The sequence below is a fragment of the Colossoma macropomum genome, unplaced genomic scaffold (assembly GCF_904425465.1).
Source record: "Colossoma macropomum unplaced genomic scaffold, Colossoma_macropomum, whole genome shotgun sequence".
Taxonomy (NCBI): Eukaryota; Metazoa; Chordata; class Actinopteri; order Characiformes; family Serrasalmidae; genus Colossoma; species Colossoma macropomum.
In genome coordinates, this window is record NW_023494800.1 from 11,791,385 (window position 1) to 11,813,074 (window position 21,690).

General features: G+C 39.1%; 1 protein-coding gene across 1 annotated transcript in view; it reads left to right on the forward strand.

Moving 5' to 3' along the window:
* whrna (whirlin a) overlaps positions 1 to 21,690 on the forward strand; it is a 125,393-nt gene that overhangs the window by 76,405 nt on the left and 27,298 nt on the right. The window contains exons 4-5 of the mRNA XM_036589009.1: positions 919 to 1,127; positions 6,696 to 6,732. Coding sequence (XP_036444902.1) covers positions 919 to 1,127; positions 6,696 to 6,732 — 246 coding nt within the window. The remainder of the gene's footprint in view (positions 1 to 918; positions 1,128 to 6,695; positions 6,733 to 21,690) is intronic.

Genomic DNA, 21,690 nt, shown 5'->3' on the forward strand with positions numbered 1-21,690 from the left:
CATGAAGGTCATTTGGGGCCTACTCTTTCCTAAAAGCATGTCACAGTAAAAGTCCTTTGTAGTCAGTTGTGCCACGTGACAGTTGAGGAAATCAGAACAATAGGACAAAAGTTTTACAATTAGTTGAATATTTTTAAAGTTGCCTATTTTGTCTGCATTTTAAACAGTTTCAAACATAAAATCTTGCCAAAATATTTTATTAAGAAGGGTAACTAAATTCCCCTTTTTAACCTGCATATATATATATATATATATATATATATATATATATATATATGTATGTATTTGTTAAATTGTTGGACACAAAAACTGTGAAGACTTATGTTTTTAAAACCAGTACAATACTTTTAATGTACTAAAATGATAAAAATCCATATTGCAGAACATTAATAGTTAAATCAGTAAAGAATAGGGAAAAGTTGCACCCCCAATCTTTTTACAATATGGAATGTGTTGGAAAGATACCGAAATAGTTAAGGAGTTAAATAGTTGACAACAAAACACTTGCAAATGCAAAGAAGGTGTTTATCATTAGGGTTTTGCAAGGAAAATAGGACATGAAGAGTGTGTGTGTGTGTGCGTGCGTGTGTGTGTGTGTGTGTGTGTGTGTGTGTGCGTGTGTGTGTGTGTGTGTGTGTGTGTGTGTGTGTGTGTGTTTGCGCATTCGTTTGTTCAAGAACATTCGTGTGCCGACACATCTGTGGTCACCATCATCCTCTTCTAAAGAAAAACACTGTTCTGATCATCCTTGATGACTGATGCTCTTCTGTCACTCTGAAACCTTTCAAATCCCTTCACCACTCGATCATTGTTGAACCTCTGGCTCTCCAGTCTGGCCCCTCTGCTTCTACCGCTGACTCCACTGCCCCCTGTCCAGCCCACCCACCCTATCCTCTCTGTGGCCTTCCCTCTCCACAGGTGGGTGATCAGATCCTGGAGGTGAATGGGCGGAACTTCCTGAGCATTCCTCACGACGAGGCCGTGCGCGTGCTCAAGTCCTCCCGACACCTGATGATGACCGTGAAGGACGTGGGCCGGTTGCCGCACGCTCGCACTGTGGTGGGAGAGACCAAGTGGATCGCCAGCTCCCAGATCACTGAGAGCTCGTCCAGCAGCAGCGTGGCAGGGTGAGAGAGGGAGGGAGAAAGAGGGTAGAGGGCAGTGCACTCTGAAAAATGAAGGTGGTTCTTGGTTTGGATGCACAATTCTAGGAAAAACCTTTACTTTACGCAGAGGTTCTTCAAACCCTAAAAAGGTTTTTACCTCATTCACAAAAATGGTTCTTTAAGGAACCGTCCATTGAAAGTGGTTCTTCTGAGGCATCACTCCAACATACCCTTTTTGGAAGCTTTATTTTTAGGACTGTAGAGGTACAATATGACGATATGTATCATTATCATAATAAATTATATCATAACACTGTCCTAAGCATGATGCAGATTTCGTCAGGATTTCTAGAACATTGGCAAACTGCTCAGAAAATAAAGATCCTGGTTTTGGTCCTAGAGATACACCACGATTCAGAGCTCAGCTCCAACCATAATCTAACTCACCTGATCCAGGTGCTGAAGGCTTTCAGAAGGATCTGAATATTATAGCCAGGTGTGATGGATCTGAATTCTCAAGGGTGGGAGATCTCTAAGACCAGGATTGGGCACCCCTGATTTAGAACATTCCTAGAGATTATGTACACAACAACCGGTGGTGTCACACTATCATATTGAAACTGTATAGTATCAAGGATCTGATTGAATGTTTAGTCCATGATGCCACTATATTTATTTTTCCAGGTTTAATTTTACATTTTAATAAAAATAAACAATCCTTGGCTTACATTTGTGAAGCTTCTCAGAGTAGGAGCACTGATCTAAGATCAGGTCACATCAGATCATGGAGTTTTATTCAGTGTTATATAAAAAATGTAAGCTGATCCTCAGTCAGTATTATTGTCAGTATTATTACTCTTAAGAGGTTTGATAAATAAGGCATGTTGTACTTATACTTTCTTTTTTTTACTCTTTAAAAAGGCTACCACAAAGGGTAGTGTAATGTAGGGGCTGAGGCAGGTCGCAAATGTGAAGTGACTTTATTAAGAACATTCTGATACTCATTGTCGTGGCTGGCAGGGGTCAACACACTGGCAGGCAGGAAAAGATGCAGATCAATATTCAGAAATAACAAAGACTCTCATGGGTCAAAACTAGTGAAAACTAAACACAGTAAACAGGCTCAGAGCTCAAGTGACAAACACAGACACTTTGCAAACACATGGTGGAAACAAAGGAGGATACAAAGCAGTCCAAAAGGAGCTGCAGGTGTATGGGAGAGGAGGAGGGTGGGTGGAGCCTGGGAGAGTCCAAGTTGAGTCTCCCTGGGGGGGAGACGTGACAGATACAGGGTGATTCAAAAAGATTCATCCAATTTCAAAGCGCCATATTTTTACAACCGTGAGGCGCCTAAGAACCAATCACATGCCAATTGAAAGAGGGGGTCATAGAGTTTCTGACCGTCACCGGAAGATGGCTCCCTTCAGTCTGCGAGGAGATGGCGACCCCTGAGCAGAAAGCGCTTTGCCTTCTCCACTTCAATAAGAGTGAATTCATCGTAACTGTGCAGCATGATTTTCGTCGGCAGTGAACCTCCAACAGCTCAGAGCGTTCGTCATTGGTTCCACAACACTGGATGATTTCCGAATTCGCATTAAAAGAGCTGTGAGTACAGTGACACCCGACATGCTTAATCGAGTATGGGATGAATTCGACTCCTCCTTGATGCTGTCCATACAGCTGGAGGAGGTTCATATTGAGCACTTGTAAAATTTCATAATGAACTTTATGCTCAGTTAAACCATTTACAATTTACTGCATTGTTCTGTAATGATTTACAAGTGAAATAAATCATTTTAAAATCGGATGAATCTTTTTGAATCACCCTGTAGCTTGAGCAATGCCATAGAAGAACCACTTTTGGTTACCTAAAGAATCATGTTTAAAAAAGATATTGTGAAGAGAAAAAAAAAAAGTGTGTAGAACCATCTAAAGCTTTAAAGAACCTTCGCATAATCAAAATGCCCTGTACTAATTTAAAGGTTCTTCCTGGAACTGTTACAATGTGTGGAGGCTCTTTAAACTTTAAAAGGTTCTTCACACTCACACATCTCATTTACAAAAATGCTTGTCTTGAGAACCATCCACTGAAAGTTTTTTAGGGAAACAAAAGTGCAACAACCATTTCTAACACTTTTATTTTTAAGACTGTACTGTTTTGTTGGTGCATTGACCTTCATCCTTTCTGACTTTTTCAAAATGTCAAAAACTGAAGATCAGGATGATAAACATGTATTGTTTATCACGTCTTCAAGCACCGCACTATTATATTTGTCATATTTCCCGCCCTGAGACAGGTGTATGGATGCGTATAAATATATATTTTAAAAATGCTTAGTACATAGGGTAGGTTTTATGTGCTTAAGATGTTGTTTGTGTTTGGCTCATCTCAGCATCAGATGAGTCCATTTAATAAATAATAAGTTTGAGAACATTCTGACCTGTTTTCCAGCTCCTTACTGAAATGCGAGAAAGAGAAAGTATGGGTATCATTAGATGTGCCTACTGGCTTTTCATTCCTCCAGCACCACCAGACTAAATGAACGTAGAACTAACTTTCTTATCCGATCGTTATTTCATGAGAAGTTTGTTTGGAGACTCATTGGTGACATCAGCATCATCTGTTTTGGTGCCAGAAATGTCTTATTTTTGCTTCTGTCTCGGCCAGCATAAACAGCCTGTGGGCATTGAGACTGCATGTTCGTTTTTAATGAATTACCAATTTTGCGCTCAGACATGCTGATTTAATTTAAGGCCAGGAGCTGCTCGAAGGCTGAGTTTAATTCCCTGTTTTAAGAGCAGGCTGTGTGATAGCTGACTCTTTGATTTTTCCATCTCTCCACATCTTTTTATGACCCCCCGCAGCCGGCTAGCAGGAAGAGTTGTGAATGCTGCAGCTGGCTTTAGGCCTCACAGCTGTTTGCTGTAATCAGAGTTGAACACGTAACGCAAAACTTTGTATTTATTTCTAACGCATCCTGTATACTTACCTGACTGCGTGTGACCACAAGTGCTTTAATCTCAAAGTGAGGGAGTGTGTTTGTGTGTGTCAGGGTTGGGAAATGTAAAAGGTCAGTGTCCAGTGGTGTGAACTGGTGTGTGTGCCATATTCTGAATACTGTGTGACATACTGTGCCCAAAAATGGTGAACCAGCTAAAAACAAAAGTTGTAATGCTCTTATCAAGCCAATAACTGGTAATTAGCTGGCTTCTTATTACTGCATTATTAAGCAATATCTATAGTGAGTTAAGCATTTTCTAGAGCACTTTTATCCATTTATTACACACTATAATCTATCTTTTCTAGGTGTCCTTTTTTAGGTGTCCATTAAGCTTTTTATTGAGCTTTATGAAGTCAATAGCTTGCAACAAACTTATCAAGCCAATTAAGATGGGAACAAACTGGCTTTCCATTACCCTAGTTCACCATAGTTATTGCTTAATAAAGCAGTTTTGAGCAGTTATACTGTCAAAAAATGGTCCTGTTCAGGTAAATTATAGTCCCTAAATGGAATAAGGAATATGGTACTGCTGTGTTCCCTAATTAAAGGTACGGAAGATGTACATTTGTGAGCACCACCCCAGTGACAGTGTTTGTACCCAGAAAGGTCCAGTTTGTTCTGAGAGTAAAATTAACAGCTACTGGCTTGATAAGGATTATTTAACACATTAAATGTTTAATTCAGCGTAGTCATTGCCTAATAAAGTAGTAATTAGCAGCAACGTAAAGGTATGGGTCAATAAAAAAAATCAAATTTACACGTTTTCCCACCTTGATGTAGTTGAGCAGCTGAGACATGTTTGGTGTCCGTATTGTGCTGCTTTGATTTGGTGCTGGACCTGCAGGACCAACAATGCTAACAAACATAAGCAGTCAATAGTCACCAAAACTGTTTCCGTAAATACATTCCCAAAACTTCTCTCAACTCACCCAAACTGCGTCCAGCCCTTCATAAAGATCACAGACTTGTTGATGCGGTTTAGGGCAAAGTATGACTTCTGTAATCTGAAAAAGATGAAAAAATGATCACAGCATATTAAGCAGGTATTTTAGACAGGTGTTGTGCCAAATTCCTCCCCCTTACAGAATCAGTCTCCTCTTCATGTGCATGCATGTCATGCAGACATATGGCCACTAGATTATGTCCAATATTTTTGTCATTTCAACTTATTGACATAATTAACATATAGCTTCAGTTTATAAATGCACAATTAAACAATTATTCATGAAAACAAACAAGAGAAATCACAAATGTAATCTGTAGCATCCATATACCTGCATGGTACAGTGCATGCTAAGGAGAGGCAGAGTTCAGCACAACACCCGTTATCTAAAGCTGCAGCGTCCAGCTACACTAAGTGTTTACTTTCGTAGCTCACAGGAAGTCATACTGTGCACTAAACCATATCGACAAGTCGTAATGAATTCCTGGATGTGGTATTGAGCGAGTTGAGAGAAGTTTTTGGAATGTAGATTTGAGTGACTATTGACTTGTAATGTTTGTTAGCAATGTTAGCCGCATAGCTTCAGTTTTAAGCTAAAGTAGCAAAGTTTAAACACCAAACATGTCTTGGCTAATCGACTACATTTGGTGTAAGTGGACAGTTGTGTAAATTAGATTTTTTCACCAAACCATCCACTTAAATTACAGTCACATTATAATCACTGGCCTGATAAAGCTTAATGAGGGTGTTACAAAGGCATTATGTGTCCCCTGTACTGAAGTTGTCCTGTGTGTTTCATGAAAAGCAGAATGCACAATATAAACTTTCATTTATTGTCATATCGTTACCATATTGTGGAAAATATAAATTTGAGATTATCTAAGCATAAATACACATAAATCGTTGCTGTATTTGTTTATGCATACACACACACACACACACACACACACACATATATATGTACACACACACATATACATATGTGCATGTATGTGTGTATGTGTGTCTCCATGAGCGTCTGCATCTATGTGTGTGTGGCTCGCTAAAGCTCCTCTGCTGTGTCCAGTGCTATCACGCTTATCATTAGCTTTAATGGAAGTTGGCCGATGGAGGTCCAGCTGTAGCGCTGCACTCTCAGGCCAGCAGAAATGCAAGGTGGCATTTTATAAAAGGCTGTTTATCAGCTTATTGCTTGGCTCTGCTAGAGCAAAGTACACCTACACAGAAGAGGCCACAGGCCCACAGGACTACACCCACTCCTGCTAATGTTACTGTCTCATCACTGCTGCAGAGGGAAGCTCATTACAGAGCAGCCTATATAGACTGCTGGAAGAGTGTGGCATTCAGTGTATTGTATCTATATGTAGACCCATTAATCAAATGGATAGGTGCCAATTTGCCTCACACTCATGGGGAATCTGTGGCTAAGCCAAAGCCGGGAAACTCTGGAAATCGCTTACGATCAGTAGATGTTGTTTTATGTCACGGTCAAAAGATGAAATCTGCTCAATATAATTATAGCTTTATCAACACCACTATTTTTCATCCTACCTTGAAGGTTTGTTCCACCGGTGAAGGTATATTGACTGTTTTGAATGCAACGGTAGCTGCATTGATTTCTCGTTATGTCCTTCTCTCCTGCAGACTCTCTCTGGATCACGGGGCTTCAGCCTCAGGAAAGGTGAGTGCTGCGTTTCTGCATCTGAACACAATGTTCTCTTGTGTTTCACTTGTAAACACACTGATTCTCACAGCAAGGCTGCTGTGTGGAGGCAACCCGGCACTGGTAAATATATCCCTGCAACTGGCTTAACATAGGCTTGTTTTTTGTGTTTATTCTTTTATAACTTACTTTTCCTTTCCTACACTTGTTGGCCATTTTATTCGATACAGCTACCATGTATGTGCAATCTGTGGCCCAGTTGTTTCACAATTTAATTAGAAAGGGATCACCATAGGACCACAGCTGACCAGATATCAGCGCCGGCTCTAGCCTTTTGGTTACTCTAAGCAGGATTTTTTGCCTCCTCTGTCTTGCTAGCTGATGTACTGTAAAATTAGAGCCTAACTTATAACAATAGCTCCTACAAGCATGTGCATTCCAACAAATTTTGATATTCACGTTTACAAAAGAGTTCACAAATGGATATTTGGTTACTCGCAGAGATAAACAAATAAAAAAACAACAAAAAAAATATTTTGGCTGAAATTAATGTGGAGTTGTTGCTTACCTTTTTTAGGTAGCAGCACTGGTTTTGCACAAAATTAGCACCATGCTGAGGAATACATTTCAAATCATATTATATTATTCAAAAATAGCCAATGAAAATGGGTAGGTGATCATGTTGGATGAGTAACATACCAGACTGTCTTACAGTCAGTGAAGACTTCTAATCTTCTACTGGTCTGTTTTTCCTCCTCAGTTTATTGTGCTAACATATTATTTTGTAAGACAAATATACCTTAACCGTTTATGGATCTAGCTGGGATCAGCGTAGCCTATTCAGTGATAAAAGCTGCTCCGTCTCATTCGCGTCCTTAACAAGTCATCCTTGGCAACGCACTCATATGAAGGCATTCATGTTTCATAATAGCAAAACATAACATACATGCATTTTACAGTTCTATTACATCATAAATCGCTACTTGACTGAATTGCTAGTCTGTATTTTTTCTCTATCTTCCTGTGATGAAATGTTATGAATACCAGAAAAATGATCTCAGTATTCAAATACTGGCACGTAAAATGGTTAACCAAATTCTAGTAGAATTTGTGTGATTCATTAACGGGTGAAAGGCCCTTAAACATATGTGTGCCATAGGCGGGACTTGACTTAAAAAATATATCCAAAGTGTGCGCAAACTTTTGTGCCATTAATGTGGTGACTGACAAGACCTTATTCACAGTACAGTTAAAAACACATTGCAAAATCATAAATGCACTGCAAACACAGAAAACACTTTCATCAACATGACTACCCAGGAGCCACGTTTTATGCAAACGTTCAAACGTTCACTGCAAATAAAGAAAACACATTCAACTTCGGAAACGCTGCAAAGCCAGTCACAACACAAGGAAAGTGAGCCGCAATACAATGGAAATGTTTCTGGAAGACTCAAGGGGCTCAAAGGGGAATATCTATGATGGAAAAATCACTGAGAGACGTAGATAAGACCACAGACACTCGGACACTCTCATCCCAGGTTCATGGTTAACCTCACTGGCTAGTTTGCCACCTGACATGTCACAGCTGTACTGTGGTAGTTCTCTGGTGTTACTAGTTTAATGTTTACACTCTACTGCTAATTCCCATTACGATACAGTGTTTGTAGTAATCTGCTCAAATAAAAATCAACTCACCTTTACCAGTGAATGTTTGTGCTGCATAGAACGTCTGAATGGCCGTGTCCTCTCTGAGTGTCCTCCAGAAACACCTCCGTTGTGTTGTGACTGGCTTATCAGTGTTTCTGAAGTTGCATGTGTTTTCTGTGTTTGCAGTGCGTTTATGAAATGTAGCGTCGTCATTTTGATAACAGTGTTGTCTGAGTTTGCAGCTTGTTTTTTCTTTGCAGTTTGCTGGGTCTTCTCAGCCACCGTGCATTAATATAATGATGTCAAACTCCAAGAAATGTTATTATTTTATACTAGACATTGTTTTCTGACTATCACAGTTTTTTGGATTTTACACTTTACCTTCTTACATTAATTCCTTCTCAGAACTAACTTGCCCTGACCCAGAAAAATACCATAGGGGTCTATTGTGAGGGGTCTGATGGCAGCATGCAGCAATATACATGTCCATTGTCATAGCTGCCACCAAAAATTGGTGATGAGCTGAAGAGAGCTTTACTGGTCATTTTTATCTGTTTAAGGTGGGGAAAAAGACACAAAGCACCATTTGGGTTCATGCTGTATTATAAGAGCACAAAACAAATAACATTTTGTAACGTTGGCATTGGAGGGCTTTTTTTTCTTTTGAGCAGTCAGATATTTGGTGGCTTGGGCCCCCCCCAGACCTTCTTGTAGCTACATGCCTGGTGTGTATATATATAGGCCCCTGATTTGTTTTCCCTTGATTTGTGTTTTAAACTCTTGTTCTCTAGTCCAGCATTATTGATATTGCCTCAACAAAGATGAAGTAGAGGTGAAGTATATTCAATGCTCAGGCTACATAATGGATTACATTCTGTCTGTTTGCATTGCTTTGATGACTAAAACAATGCCTGTACAATAATGTTCTTGGCTAACTAATTAAAATGCGAATGGGGTCTCAATCACGGGTCATCGGGTGGCTTATTGCAGACAAAATGTACTCTGTATTGATGAATCATAGGGTGAATTGCTGAATAATGTGAAATATGGAGATATTCTAGCAGAAAGGGAACTGGAGTAGTTTTGTAGGCTCTGGATAGCTGCTGGTTGTGACTGTCTGGCGTTCTTATGCTTATTACTTATTAAATAAGAGGAGAGAGAGATGCACCTGGTAGAAGTGCTTGAGACAGGGCTGTAAAATATTATATATTGGATTTTAGATTTTGGGTTTAGCTAATTGATAATTAGCAGGGTTGAATCAGATATGTTGACTCCTAGCTACAACAAAACCCAGTGATAACAGAAGCATGTTGTAATACGATATTGCAAAATAGCCATGGTCCACACATTTATGGCACATTTCTATAACTTAAGAATAACTCAGCTACTTTTTTTTTTTCATTTTCCTAGTTTGACCTTTCAGACCATCTGTAATTCCACCCTGAAGCCCAGCTAAGTGCACACTGGTGCTATGACTCCATTTCTGTATCTCTCTGGTTCAAAGACAGCCATTGATGACTCTCTTGATAAAACCAAAGTTTTTTCTTTCTATTACTTCGGTCATATAGCACCAGAGGACACCTTTGGAAGACAACCCTGGATGGTGCTCACAAGAAAACTATGTATAAACCCATAAACAGAAAACGAATAAAAGCAAGAGCAAAGTGAAAATCTCCATTTCTCTTTAAAACAAGACAAAACATAGTTGTGCAATTGCAGATGATTTGGAACATGCATGAACATTGGAAACTGCATTCACCTTGTTTTCATGTTCTCCCTGCATTTACACAATGAAAATGTTATCAAATTATTGAATGGCTATGGCTTTAACTAAATGCACTGCTTTACAAGTGGAAACAAATCTTTCTGTAGGGTAAAACTTGAGCAATTATGCAGTTAACAAATGTGGTTAATCGTGATTAAATACACAAAATGATGCGATTAATCTTGATTCATTATTTTAAATGTTTGACAGCCCTAATTGTTTTCCATGGAATTACTGGGTCTGTAATAAGCCTGAGGCTTTAAAGGGTTGATTCATTCTCACTCGTAGCTCATTGAAACAAGCAGTGAAATTCTACAAGAAATACAGATTCTACTTTGTGGTCATGAGTAGAAGAGAATATGTGTTATTATGATTTGAGTTTGCTGAAAAGTTGTCTTGTTTTTCAAAAAGACAAAGCACTTTTTACATTATTGCCATGTTTTTATATGACATAAAAACTAAGAAAGTCGGAAGTGCAGACTCAAAGCGCTCTATACAGTATTTCAATTGAAAATAAATGTAATGTTAAATAACTCACTATGTAATTAAATATGTAAGTACATAATGATAACATTGCAAAACTAAAAAGTATTTTTTTGCATCTTTGCCATATTATCATTAGTGCAGTAGTGCAGACTCAAAAAATGTCCATACCCGATGTAAATCAAATGTAAATGTAATCTATTACATAACTCACTATGTAATTAAATATGTAATTACATAGTTATGACATAAAAATAAAGTACTTGGTAGTGCAGGATCAAAGTTGTTGATAAAGTTTGTATATAAAATGTAAATGTAGGCTATTGCATAACTTGCTAGGTAATTACATATGTAATTACATAATTATAACATAGCAAAACTAAAAAATATTTTTTACATCTTTGCCTTATTATCATTAGTGCAGTAGTGCAGACTCAAAAATGTCCATATGTAATTACATAGTTATGACATAAAAACAAAGAAGTTGGTAGTGCAGGATCAAAGCTATTGATAAAGTATGTAAATGAAATGTGAATGTATTCTACTGCTTAACTTGCTATGTAATTAAATATGTAATTACATAATTACAGCATAATGAAAGTAAAAACTCTCAACCACTGTGGGTTAAGATATGCCAAGAGCAACAGGAGACACAGTAAGAGCAGAGGAACTAAGAATGAGTGAGCAGAACATGGCTCTTCCTCCATTACAGTCTTAGACTGAGCAGCAGAGCATGACCTCGTGTGTGTTATGTGAGGTAACATGCTCTGATGCCTGTCTGCGTAAAAGGCTGTGTCGGGTTGTCAACGTAGGTGGGCTTTGATCCCTCAGAGATGTTACTCATGCTGATAAACCCTGACACATCAGCTTCCAAAGCAGCCACACACCCTTTGCATCCGCACCCTGATCAGTGTGTCAGTGTGTGTGGGGGGAGGAGGGAGCAATCAGGTTAAACACATGAGAATGAACAGAGGAGAGTTAGAGGGAAAGAGAGTGAGACAGAAAAGGAAAGTGGGAGGGGCGTGTTGGTAAGTGATAGGAAGAGAGAGAGACGGGAAAGAGAGCTTGTGGCAGAGCAGTGTAATACAAGGTGACCCACCTGATGAATAGTGTTTTACAAGGTTCCCTGCATTTGCATGAGGTTTGTGCAGAAAACAGCCTTTACCAATAAAACCAGTCCAGCGTGCATGTGAACCCTGAGTTATTGGGAGGGGCTGAATCCAGTGAATGACATGGGTAAGGACAAGGGGAAGTGGGCAGGCAGCATAAACTACAAAACCTTACGTCTCTGAAGGAGGGTAATAAATTGCATGCACAAATGTCATTGTAAACGGAGATTGGCTCCTAATATGAAGATGTAATTTGTCCTCTATTAGTATATCATTCCTGTGTGAGCCCATTACACTACAGAACCTGTTTAGCTTTGCTGTAATGTTCTATACCACCATTTATTTAATTTCCAGGTAAAACAGCCAGTAAGTACAAGTAATTCATTTTTCAGGAGATTTCTGAAGAGATTAGATAGAAAATAATCCCCTTGCATATAAAAGGGGAAAGTCAAAGGAAAATAAGAAAGAAAAAACTCACAGATATAGAGAAAATGGGATTCCTAACGTGCAAGACCTGATAGACCACCCACTGTTACCATCAGATAAACAGCACTTAGAGCTTTCATCTTTGAGAGAGAGGAGAAAATCAAGCTCCACTCTTGCTTCAGATCTGAAAAAATCCACAGGTGTTTCTGTCCATCCTTCTGCTGTGAGAAGACAACTCAACACTAAGAGTCTGAAAGGATGTGTAGCTGTCAAGAAGTTGTTACTGAGAAAAGAAAATAGACAAAAATAAGAAAATTTACCAAAAAAAAAAGAAGAAGCTACTGAGAACAATAGATTGATCATCCCAGAGTCCAGACCTCAGCATCAGTGAATGTGTTTGGTATTGCTTGGATTTTGAAGTGCAAAATATGCAGCCAAACTTCAAAGACTGAACTTTGGAGGTGTGAAAAATATCCCTGCAGATTTATTTGAAAAACTGAAAACCTGCTTCCTTAAAAGAATGGAAGCTGTAATACAGACATAGAGTGGCCATACCAAATACTGAGAAAATGAAGTTAGTTCATTTTCTCTTAAATATTTTTTTCTAGATGCTGAGAAATGAATAGCTTTTACTTTTTTGTAGAAATTAAATAAAGTACAGGTGATCTTTGACATTTTGCACAGTACTGTGTAATATTTAGTGTATTGTCTAGTATAATAGTATATTCTAAAACTATGACTCCAAAAAAACTCCCTTTTGTGTATTTAAGTTTATTTTGTCTTCTAAGGAAATGTTTGTGTTAATCACGCTTTCATCAGATCCTATGGACTTGTTTTGGAATTATTTTGGCAGTTGACCAAAAAAATTAATGTTGGCATTTCCTTTTTACTTCTGTTTGTTTAATTCTGTATGTTTTACAGCAGTGCAAGAAACAAAGTGCAGATCGTGTTGTGAAATTTGTATGTTGTTATACCCCTGGTAATGTACGGCGCTTCTTTACAATGGATGTGACAACCAGCAAAATAATGCTGTACAGTACCAAACTACAAAATTTCCACATCAAGCAGCAGCTCTTACATGTGTGATAAATGTTCATTTATTAAAATCCCAAGCTTATTACATCCTAAAGGCTTTGCACACTGAGCATGATAATGAGTGTGTAGTGTACAACTGTTGTGTTCTGATGATGATCTTACACACCAAACACTCATTTTCTGATGGTGAAAATGTAAGATTTTTTTTGCGTTGACATGGATTGGCTGAAACTAGAACTTTTTTGGCAAACGTCAGAAGGATTGGTTTGTCTTCGTTGTCACTTGTGGAGCTGCATTCAAACTGGGTTACGGACATCAGAGCTCTGTGTGAAATCACTCACAAAGTTCCAGCTCCCGAATGTGACAGTGAAACTCCATATTCCAAAATGGAAAGTAGTCTGCCTATTGCCACTTTTGCCCATTTTGTGAAGAGCAAAGATTGTTTGTCACTTGTAGGCATTCTGTTTATTTGTTTGTATTAAAAGTCACATCTGGTGAGTACAGTTTTGATGTGAAAAAGCCATGTGAGGAGCGATGTATTCCGTGTGCAATGGCCTTAAAGTGGAATTTATTCAGAGCAGTCTGATGTGAAGTGCTCTGTGCCAGAGAAACAGTTTGGATAGTGTAACGTGGTTGGAGATGAAAGAGACAATGTAGAAGATGCAGGTGCGAGCAGGGAGTTTCATTAGTGTGCACAATGAAGAGGGCAAGAAAAAAACAGAAAAAAAGAAAAACTTGACAAGAAAACTAACTAAGAAACTAAAAGAACTGCTACACAAAGTACAATGAAACAGAACAGAACAGGGTACAAAAAAATCCGAGTTTGAACCCACACTACAGCAAACAACGCCAAGCAGAGAACAAGACAAACACAAGGGGTATAAATACTGGAGGAAACAAACAAAAACACCTGGGAACAATTACTTTGTGAAATGCGAGTCATGAAGGAAGGTAAACAAGAAGGTAAACAGACAAAGACAAGGGCAGGGCAAGACAGGATGTTAAAGATAGTAAAATATCTGTATTATTATCTGTAATATCTGTACCATTGTAAAGAAATCAGTAATTTTCTCTAAAACTCTGAACGAATTTTCATCTAAACGATTAAATTATGCAAAATTTTTGAAAAATGGTTGGAGTTTCCATTTTAAGCCTTATTCAGTAAAGCAAAACCAACTGAGTTATTCTTACATTATAGAAGTGTGTACCTGGCTTAAAGTCAGACCTGGGTATTTAAACCTTTCCACTGACTGGGGGGGATTCTAACCATCATTTCAGTGCTTTAGTGTAGTAATAGCTTTACATAGCTTTAGATCGAGACGTGTGTAAACAGCTCATTAATTTTCTATAGGTGCACATTAAAGCCCTCTGGCAAACATTTTACGGAATAATTGGCTGAGTAATTGCTGACGGGCTTCCTGTTACCTTTTGATTAATTGTGGGTCAGTGCATGGTAATTTGAATTGCTGTGGGGGAAATGCAAGGGGATAATTGACGTGATCTTTAAAATAAGGATGTCCCTCTTGTGCGGATAGCTCTCTGACTCTAGCACTTTAAGGCCAATGTCATACACTCTATCCCCTCAGCAGTGCATTTAATTTAGCAGAAACTCATATTTCTTAATTCAAAGATTTAAGGGGAGATGCACACTCAGTGCCAGTGGAAGTATTTCACACTTTCTGGCCCCATTTTAAAGCTCCTACGAGGCATGAAATGAAGATGAGTGATGCAGCAGTGTGGTGTCAGGTCTGCCGTCACTGGCTGTGGATCTTTTTAAGCTGAAGCAGCCCCACCCACATTCTCTCAGCTTCTCACATTAAAATACTTTCACATCATTGCTTTTGTAACAAAACCTTGTGTCTCCTAAATGGTGACTTAATAGGAGGAAGAAAAACATACTTAACGTTAATGCACAGTTCTCTACAGAAGTCTGAGACCATCCATCATTTATTTAATGACCAGTCAAAATGGCAAATAAGTACAAGTTATTCATTTTCAGCATCAAGAAAAAAATATGTATTTAACAGAATATATACAATACAAGAATACACAGAAGCATCAGCAACTAAATATAATGACATTAGAGACTTGCTTTCAGTTTTTTAAAGAATTCTTCAGGGATATTTTTTCATATCTCCAAAGTTCAGTCTTAGAAGTTGTTTTTATTTTCTGCTTCTTGTAATGCAAGTAATCCCAAACGCATTCAGTGGTGTTGAGGTCTGGATTCTGGGGTGGTCAGCCCATTGTTCTGAGAAAACAAGCAGCTTCTTTGTTTGATTTCTTCTTTTATGTCTATTTTCCTTTCTCAGTAACATCTTGACCGCTGCACATCCTTTCAGGATCCCCAGGTGTTAAGTGGTCCACTCAAAGTGGAAGGATGGACAGAAACACCCGTGGATTTTTTCAGATCTGAAGCAAGAGTGGAGCTTGATTTTCTCCTCTCTCTCGAAGATGAGAGCTTTAAGTGCTGTTTGTCTGATGCTGACAGTTGTGGTGGTCTACCAGGTCTTTGCATAGTTGTTTGCAGTCCCATTTTCTCTGTATCTCAAGCCCTTAAATGGCCAGGGTTTAGCCAAAAGTTTTAGTACACACTTCTATAACCTGAGAATAGCTCAGCCAGTTTGCATTAAAGTACCCTGTAGTTACTGTAGTGGATTTTAAGGGGTTACTATATATTTTTTGAACACCAGCTTTGGAAACTCTTGTATTGCCACTTATTTACCTTTGACTTTCACTCCATCGACTTGATTATCTGTCTAAATCTCCTCAGAAACATCTCCTGAAAAATAAATTGCCTTTACCTAATGGCTGTTGTCCCTGGAAATAAATAAATAAGGGGTGGTTTCTGACTTTTGCACAGTACTGTACATTAATGTAATCAGGTTTTATTAGAAACAACCAGCAGCCATTGTTGTTGGTCCATTCATTGTGAAATGTTCACACGATAGTGTTGATATATTACTGAGGTTGCTTCCGATGCGAATTCCGTGCCTCGACCTTGATCAAAATTCCTCAAATCTGTCTTCATCAGAATTCTAGCTCCTCTTGCCAAACTTCTTTGGCTTTGTTCAGGCCGAAAATTTCCCTGCTGGGCGACCTTGTGGAATCTTTGCTGAGCCAGGCACTTAATGCAATAGACTGTGTTATGAAGTTGCTGCCTTGGTTAAAAAAGCCTCACTGTGTGGTCACCTTTGCCAGCTTTACTACAGCATGAGCCCTCAGCAGGGGTGCGCATTCTTCAGTTAATTGAAGTTGCCTTTTCACAACATCAATAAGCAGCTCTGTCCATCCAGACTGATCAGAAAATGAGTCAGAGTTGTGCATTAATGTGCAGCTTCAGCCTGCACCCTCATTGAGCTCTTAGCTCCATACTTACTTGGAGCCCTTGTGTTTTCTTTCATCAGGTGTGAAATCCAATACAAACGTGTCCTTGTTCAGGAAATAGACTCCAGCAGGTTTGCCTTCCCTGAGCCTCAGACACTTTCAAAACCGGCCTTCGGTTCTCCACATTTGCTGAAATAGAAATGTAGAAATAGATCTGCAGAGTGAGGAGAATGTCTCTTCTACGCAGGCTTTAATATAATGCAGCAGAGTGAAATGGGACTCCAATTTCTGGGCGCTCTGTGGTTTGTAGACTGGCCAGGAGAGCAGTAATGTGCTGTGTAATAGAGTAGTGCTGTTCAATAAAACCGGGGTTCGGACTCTTGAACTGCATCTGCCGGGCCCATGTCTTCATTCAGCACATTAGAAATTCATTTTGGACTGGTGATTATGAATGTGTAATCGACAATAACTCTTCAACCCAGACTCTCATATAATGTCATTTTAAATAATGCTAGGCAAGCTGTTAATGGTAGCATTAAAAGGCCAATACCAATTTGTTCATCTTCTTGAGGCCCACTTATGATATTAGAGTGGGTTGATATACCAAATAGTCATAATTCATTTTTACATTTTTGCATTTTACAGTTTCAAGTGCCTATTTTTCCGTTCAAATTAAACAGGCTGGTTTTGTTACTGTGCCTTTAAGACCTGTATACACTCAGAAATAAAGGTACGAAACTGTCATTGGGGCAGGACCCCTCTTGTCACTGGGGTGGTACTATCAGGGGTATACCTCAGTACCATTAGTCAGGGAACATAATTGTACCATAATCCATTGAAATTATATTTTCTAAGCTGTATTGTCTCCACACACCCCGTCTCGTCTCCAGGCTTTTTATTTTATTGTTGTTTTAAAACATTAGGTTATGAAAAGGTACAAATACGTATTTTTTACCTAGGGAAAAAAACTTATTTAAGGAACACAATTGGACCTTAAAGGCACTATTGTACTTTTGAGAGTACAATTACATTGCTTGTAGCTTGAAGAACAAAAAATGTACCTGCACAGAACCTTTATTTCTAACAGTGTATGTAAATGACATCTGTTCTGACTGTCTACCCTAAATTGTGCCTCATTCAAAGAGCAGACCTGGCTAAAACACCTCTTATAACATGTGTAGGAATGTTTTTTTTTTGTTTGTTTTTTTGTGATGTCACTCTTGGCATTTGTGACATCACAAAAAACAGATATATTCAAAACATGCTGTTTTTGCAGCATAATTCCCACAATGTGAATGGTACATTTTAAAAAGTTAACAGTATTTACATACTACAAGCAAGAAAAAATTTGTTTTCCATGATATCAGCCCTTTAAACTCAATCATGTGACTTGCTGATGACATTTGCCATTCTCATTTTGGTTTCACGTAGCAGGCACTGATTCTGAGCAAAGTGGCTATGCCAATAGATGCAGACTCACTAACGTAGCTTGAGAAAATGGTAGAGAGATAATGGAGAGAAAGAACAAGAGAGGGAGAGAGAGAAAGAGAGAGACTGAGTACGCAGGAGCTGAACAACAATGCCTTGCTCATTGATCACAGAATCACACATAATCATTGTCACCCGATGTCTCTGACTCACCAGCCCTGACTCACTCAAATCACCCCCGATCAATACCCTGCAGCAATGATTCAGTGTGTAGTGGCAGGATGTAAATGTGTTTTTAGCTATAGCATAAGTCTATCTCTGGAGCCACCCCTCTTTATTTCTCCATCATTGCACTTTATAGAGGCAAGTCATCTTGTTGTTCCTCATGCAGCTGAATCTATGGCTTAATTACTTCACCTTGGCTCATCCGAACTTCTGCAGAGTACAGGACACGGGGATGAAAGGTCCTGCTGTTTGAGACATCTTGGTTGTGGAACATCAGGCAAGACACTTGGCTTTGTTGTGATTAAGATATTGAGCTGCAATTATGCTTTCTCATGATTAAAGAGTATGTCAGTCGAATGGTGCCATTAGATAAAGATCATGGTGGATAATGTTATGTTACTGATGGCAGGGAATCAATCTGATCATAGCTACTGCCGTTCTTATGGGATTACAGAAGCACTGAGTTGCTGCCCTGTTTATTGATCATTTGCTGTAAGAAGTCCATTTGAGCTTCTTTCTGTGTAGTTATGCCCTAGGGCTTATACAGTATGTTTCTTGATGTCTTTTGGTGTCAGGACCTGTAGTTACTATAGTTGTTATTTCTAGACAGCTAAAAAAAATGTATTGCATTCAGCCCAGGCTATGTGCTGGATTAAGCTGTTTGAGTGACCTGTTTACATTTTGAGCCTGTCCAGTTATGTACTTTCCTCAGGAATGACTCACTGTTTTGTGAACACACCGTCTTGCAAGTCAGACGTCTGGCTGTCACAAGAGATTCAGGTACTTTCATCGCTCAGTATGGCCAAGAACAACCAACTTTGGCAGAAATTGGCCATTTGATTGATATATACGATGACCAGCTATGGACATATAATAACATGACCAGCAGGGGCAGTTGGTTGTTAAAATGATGTTACAGCAAAAACAGATGAACAGATGATGTTTGCAAACACTCAAGGATGCCTTGTTTTCTTGCTTCTAAATGCTTCATCATAAATAATTAAATTACTTTTAAAGATGGGATGCTATCTTTTTTCAATCTTGTCTTATTCCATCCATGGACATCCATGACATGTCTTATTCATGTCATGGATGTCAAATGAAAATGAAAATGCAGCAGACCTTCAGTGACCTCCAAATGCCTAGTGCATCACATCTGAAGTCGTCCACTTTGCTTTCAAAGCAGCGAACATAAAGGAATGGCCATTCTTTTGGGGCGGGGTCGGCAGCCCAAATGTTAAGAAGAGCTAGTTTGTCCATTCAGCCAAAAATCAAACCACCCTGGGAGCCACAACATTTTATGTCCATTTTACCATCTTGGCTGTAATTATGTCTCGGTATGTGCTAATGTACTAGTATAGGCTAACAAATTTAATATAAATGAAAATGCAGACTTGCGTTGCTCTGCTTTAAGCTTTAGCTCGGCTCTTGACGCTTTTCTCGTATCTCTGACAGGAAACTTTTCTGCAAAAGTAGAATAGTTTATTGCAAAATGTCTTAACAATCGATTTTTTACGAGGCTGAAGTCAGCTTCTCATTTGCCAGCTTTTTGTTTGAATTTTTCCGTTCCACCTTAAAAGGTGCCTGAGGCGCCAGATTGTAACTGCTGCGCCAGAAAGGGTGGAACGAGAAAATTTGAACTTCATTTGACTTCAGCCTCATGATTTTTTAGTGTTTGACAGTTTCTCATTGCAGATTAAACGTATCTGGCAACCAGCTGGATTGGAAGTCCATTCGTCTCCAAATTATCAGTGTTCATCTTAAATCTTTCTCTTTGTCTTTTCATTAGCTACTAGCCAGGCGAGACTGTTGTCTGCGTTGCTGTGAACAGCAGTCTGCATGCCAAGCTTCAGGGTTAAAGAGTGAATTAGCAGTTATACATTACCTCCAGTGTTTAAGACCATTTATTGTTAAAACTGTGTTAGAACGATCAGCAGAGCTTTATTTTAATACCTAGACTCCAAATCAACAGTTGTGATTCCGTTTCCTCTCATACCACCTGAGACTGCCTGACTCAGAAAGGTCCATCAGACAATCCCGTAGTCGTGGCCTTGTGGTGGCCCAGCTGGTACTGAAGCATGAATGACTGTAATATTTTCCAAATTTCAGCAGCATCTGACGGTCAGAGGAACAAGTCAGAAATTTGACAAAATTGGAGTTGGCTTCTTATTCTAATTACACTTTATTTATTTATTTACTTATTCTAATTTCATTTAAATATCTCTTTGTACCCCATGTTCATAAATGATTAAACCCTGGAGGATTCAAAGCATGTCTATGTTTCATATGTTGATAAGACATAAGTGTCCTTGTTCATGTTGGATGGAGATAGAATTAGTTCTGACAGGATTTGAAGGCATCAATACATCAGACAGTCCATGTACCTCTGTGGACGGAGCATTTGAGGCTGAGGCTCCAGTGCTCTGCTGTGTCTGTTCTTTTGTCCCAGAAGTTACCTCTCAGGGGCAGTACGCAAGGTCATGTCCGGTTTATAGCCAGCCATGAGGGGGGATTGATAGTGCCATCTCAACACCTGTCTCCTGTCTCACTGCATTGTCACTCACTTTTCCTCTTTTCCCCTGTTCACTCACCTTTGTGGCCTCTGTCTCTCTCTCTCCCTCTGTCTCATAGCCTTGAGTCATTTTGCTATTCTCTCAGAGATAATGCATTCTTTTTATTCCAGGAGCACAAGCACATACGTGTACGCTCACAAACATCTAAATTAGCTATTAATATGGTTTTTGGCTGCCACATAGTCATGCAACTGGAACGTCCAGTGATCATTAACTTGTTTACTTTTCATGCCGCATGTACAGAGCCTCTAATGCTCAAGGCCTACAGGGACCGAGTACCAGGGCCAAGATTGTTCAGCCAATACAGAGAAGCGCAGCACACACACAATCCTGCTGCTGTCCGTCTCTGTATTGATCGAGCTCAGATCAGGGGTCTCTGTGTCTTTTGTCTGTTTGATAAAGCAGGTGATCTTTTTGCCTGAATGCACCTGTACAAAGAAAGGCCAAAAACACAGAGCTTGACCGAAAATAGGAGCCAATTGTCCATTCGATTAGAGCACTGTTACAGTCGAGAGAGAGTGAGAGAGAGAGAGAGACAAAGACACAGAGAGACAGACAGAGATAGAGGCCAGAGATACAGGCACATCTCCAAAGCCTTTCTGTTATCAAGAGCAGAGAAGAACTGGAGATGCCCTGCAGGAGCTTTGAGTTACAGACTTTGTTCCACTGTGCTAAGCTACACAGACCCAAACAGTTCATGCTAAAAATAGTAAGAGAACTTGCAGTATTGACGCTCTTAAAAATAGGGATGTGCATTTTAACCATTTTTGCTGTTCAAATATCTGCAATTTTAAAGCAACAGTATTGAGATACCCCTATGAGAAAATTGTTACGAATAAATAAAAGAAAAACAAGTTTAGCATTTTTATTGCATGCAGCTAGCATAAAAGCCTCATAAAAGATGATCTGGTCCTGATTGATCAGTTGACTTTGGTTTGATTTATTTAGTAAATAAAGT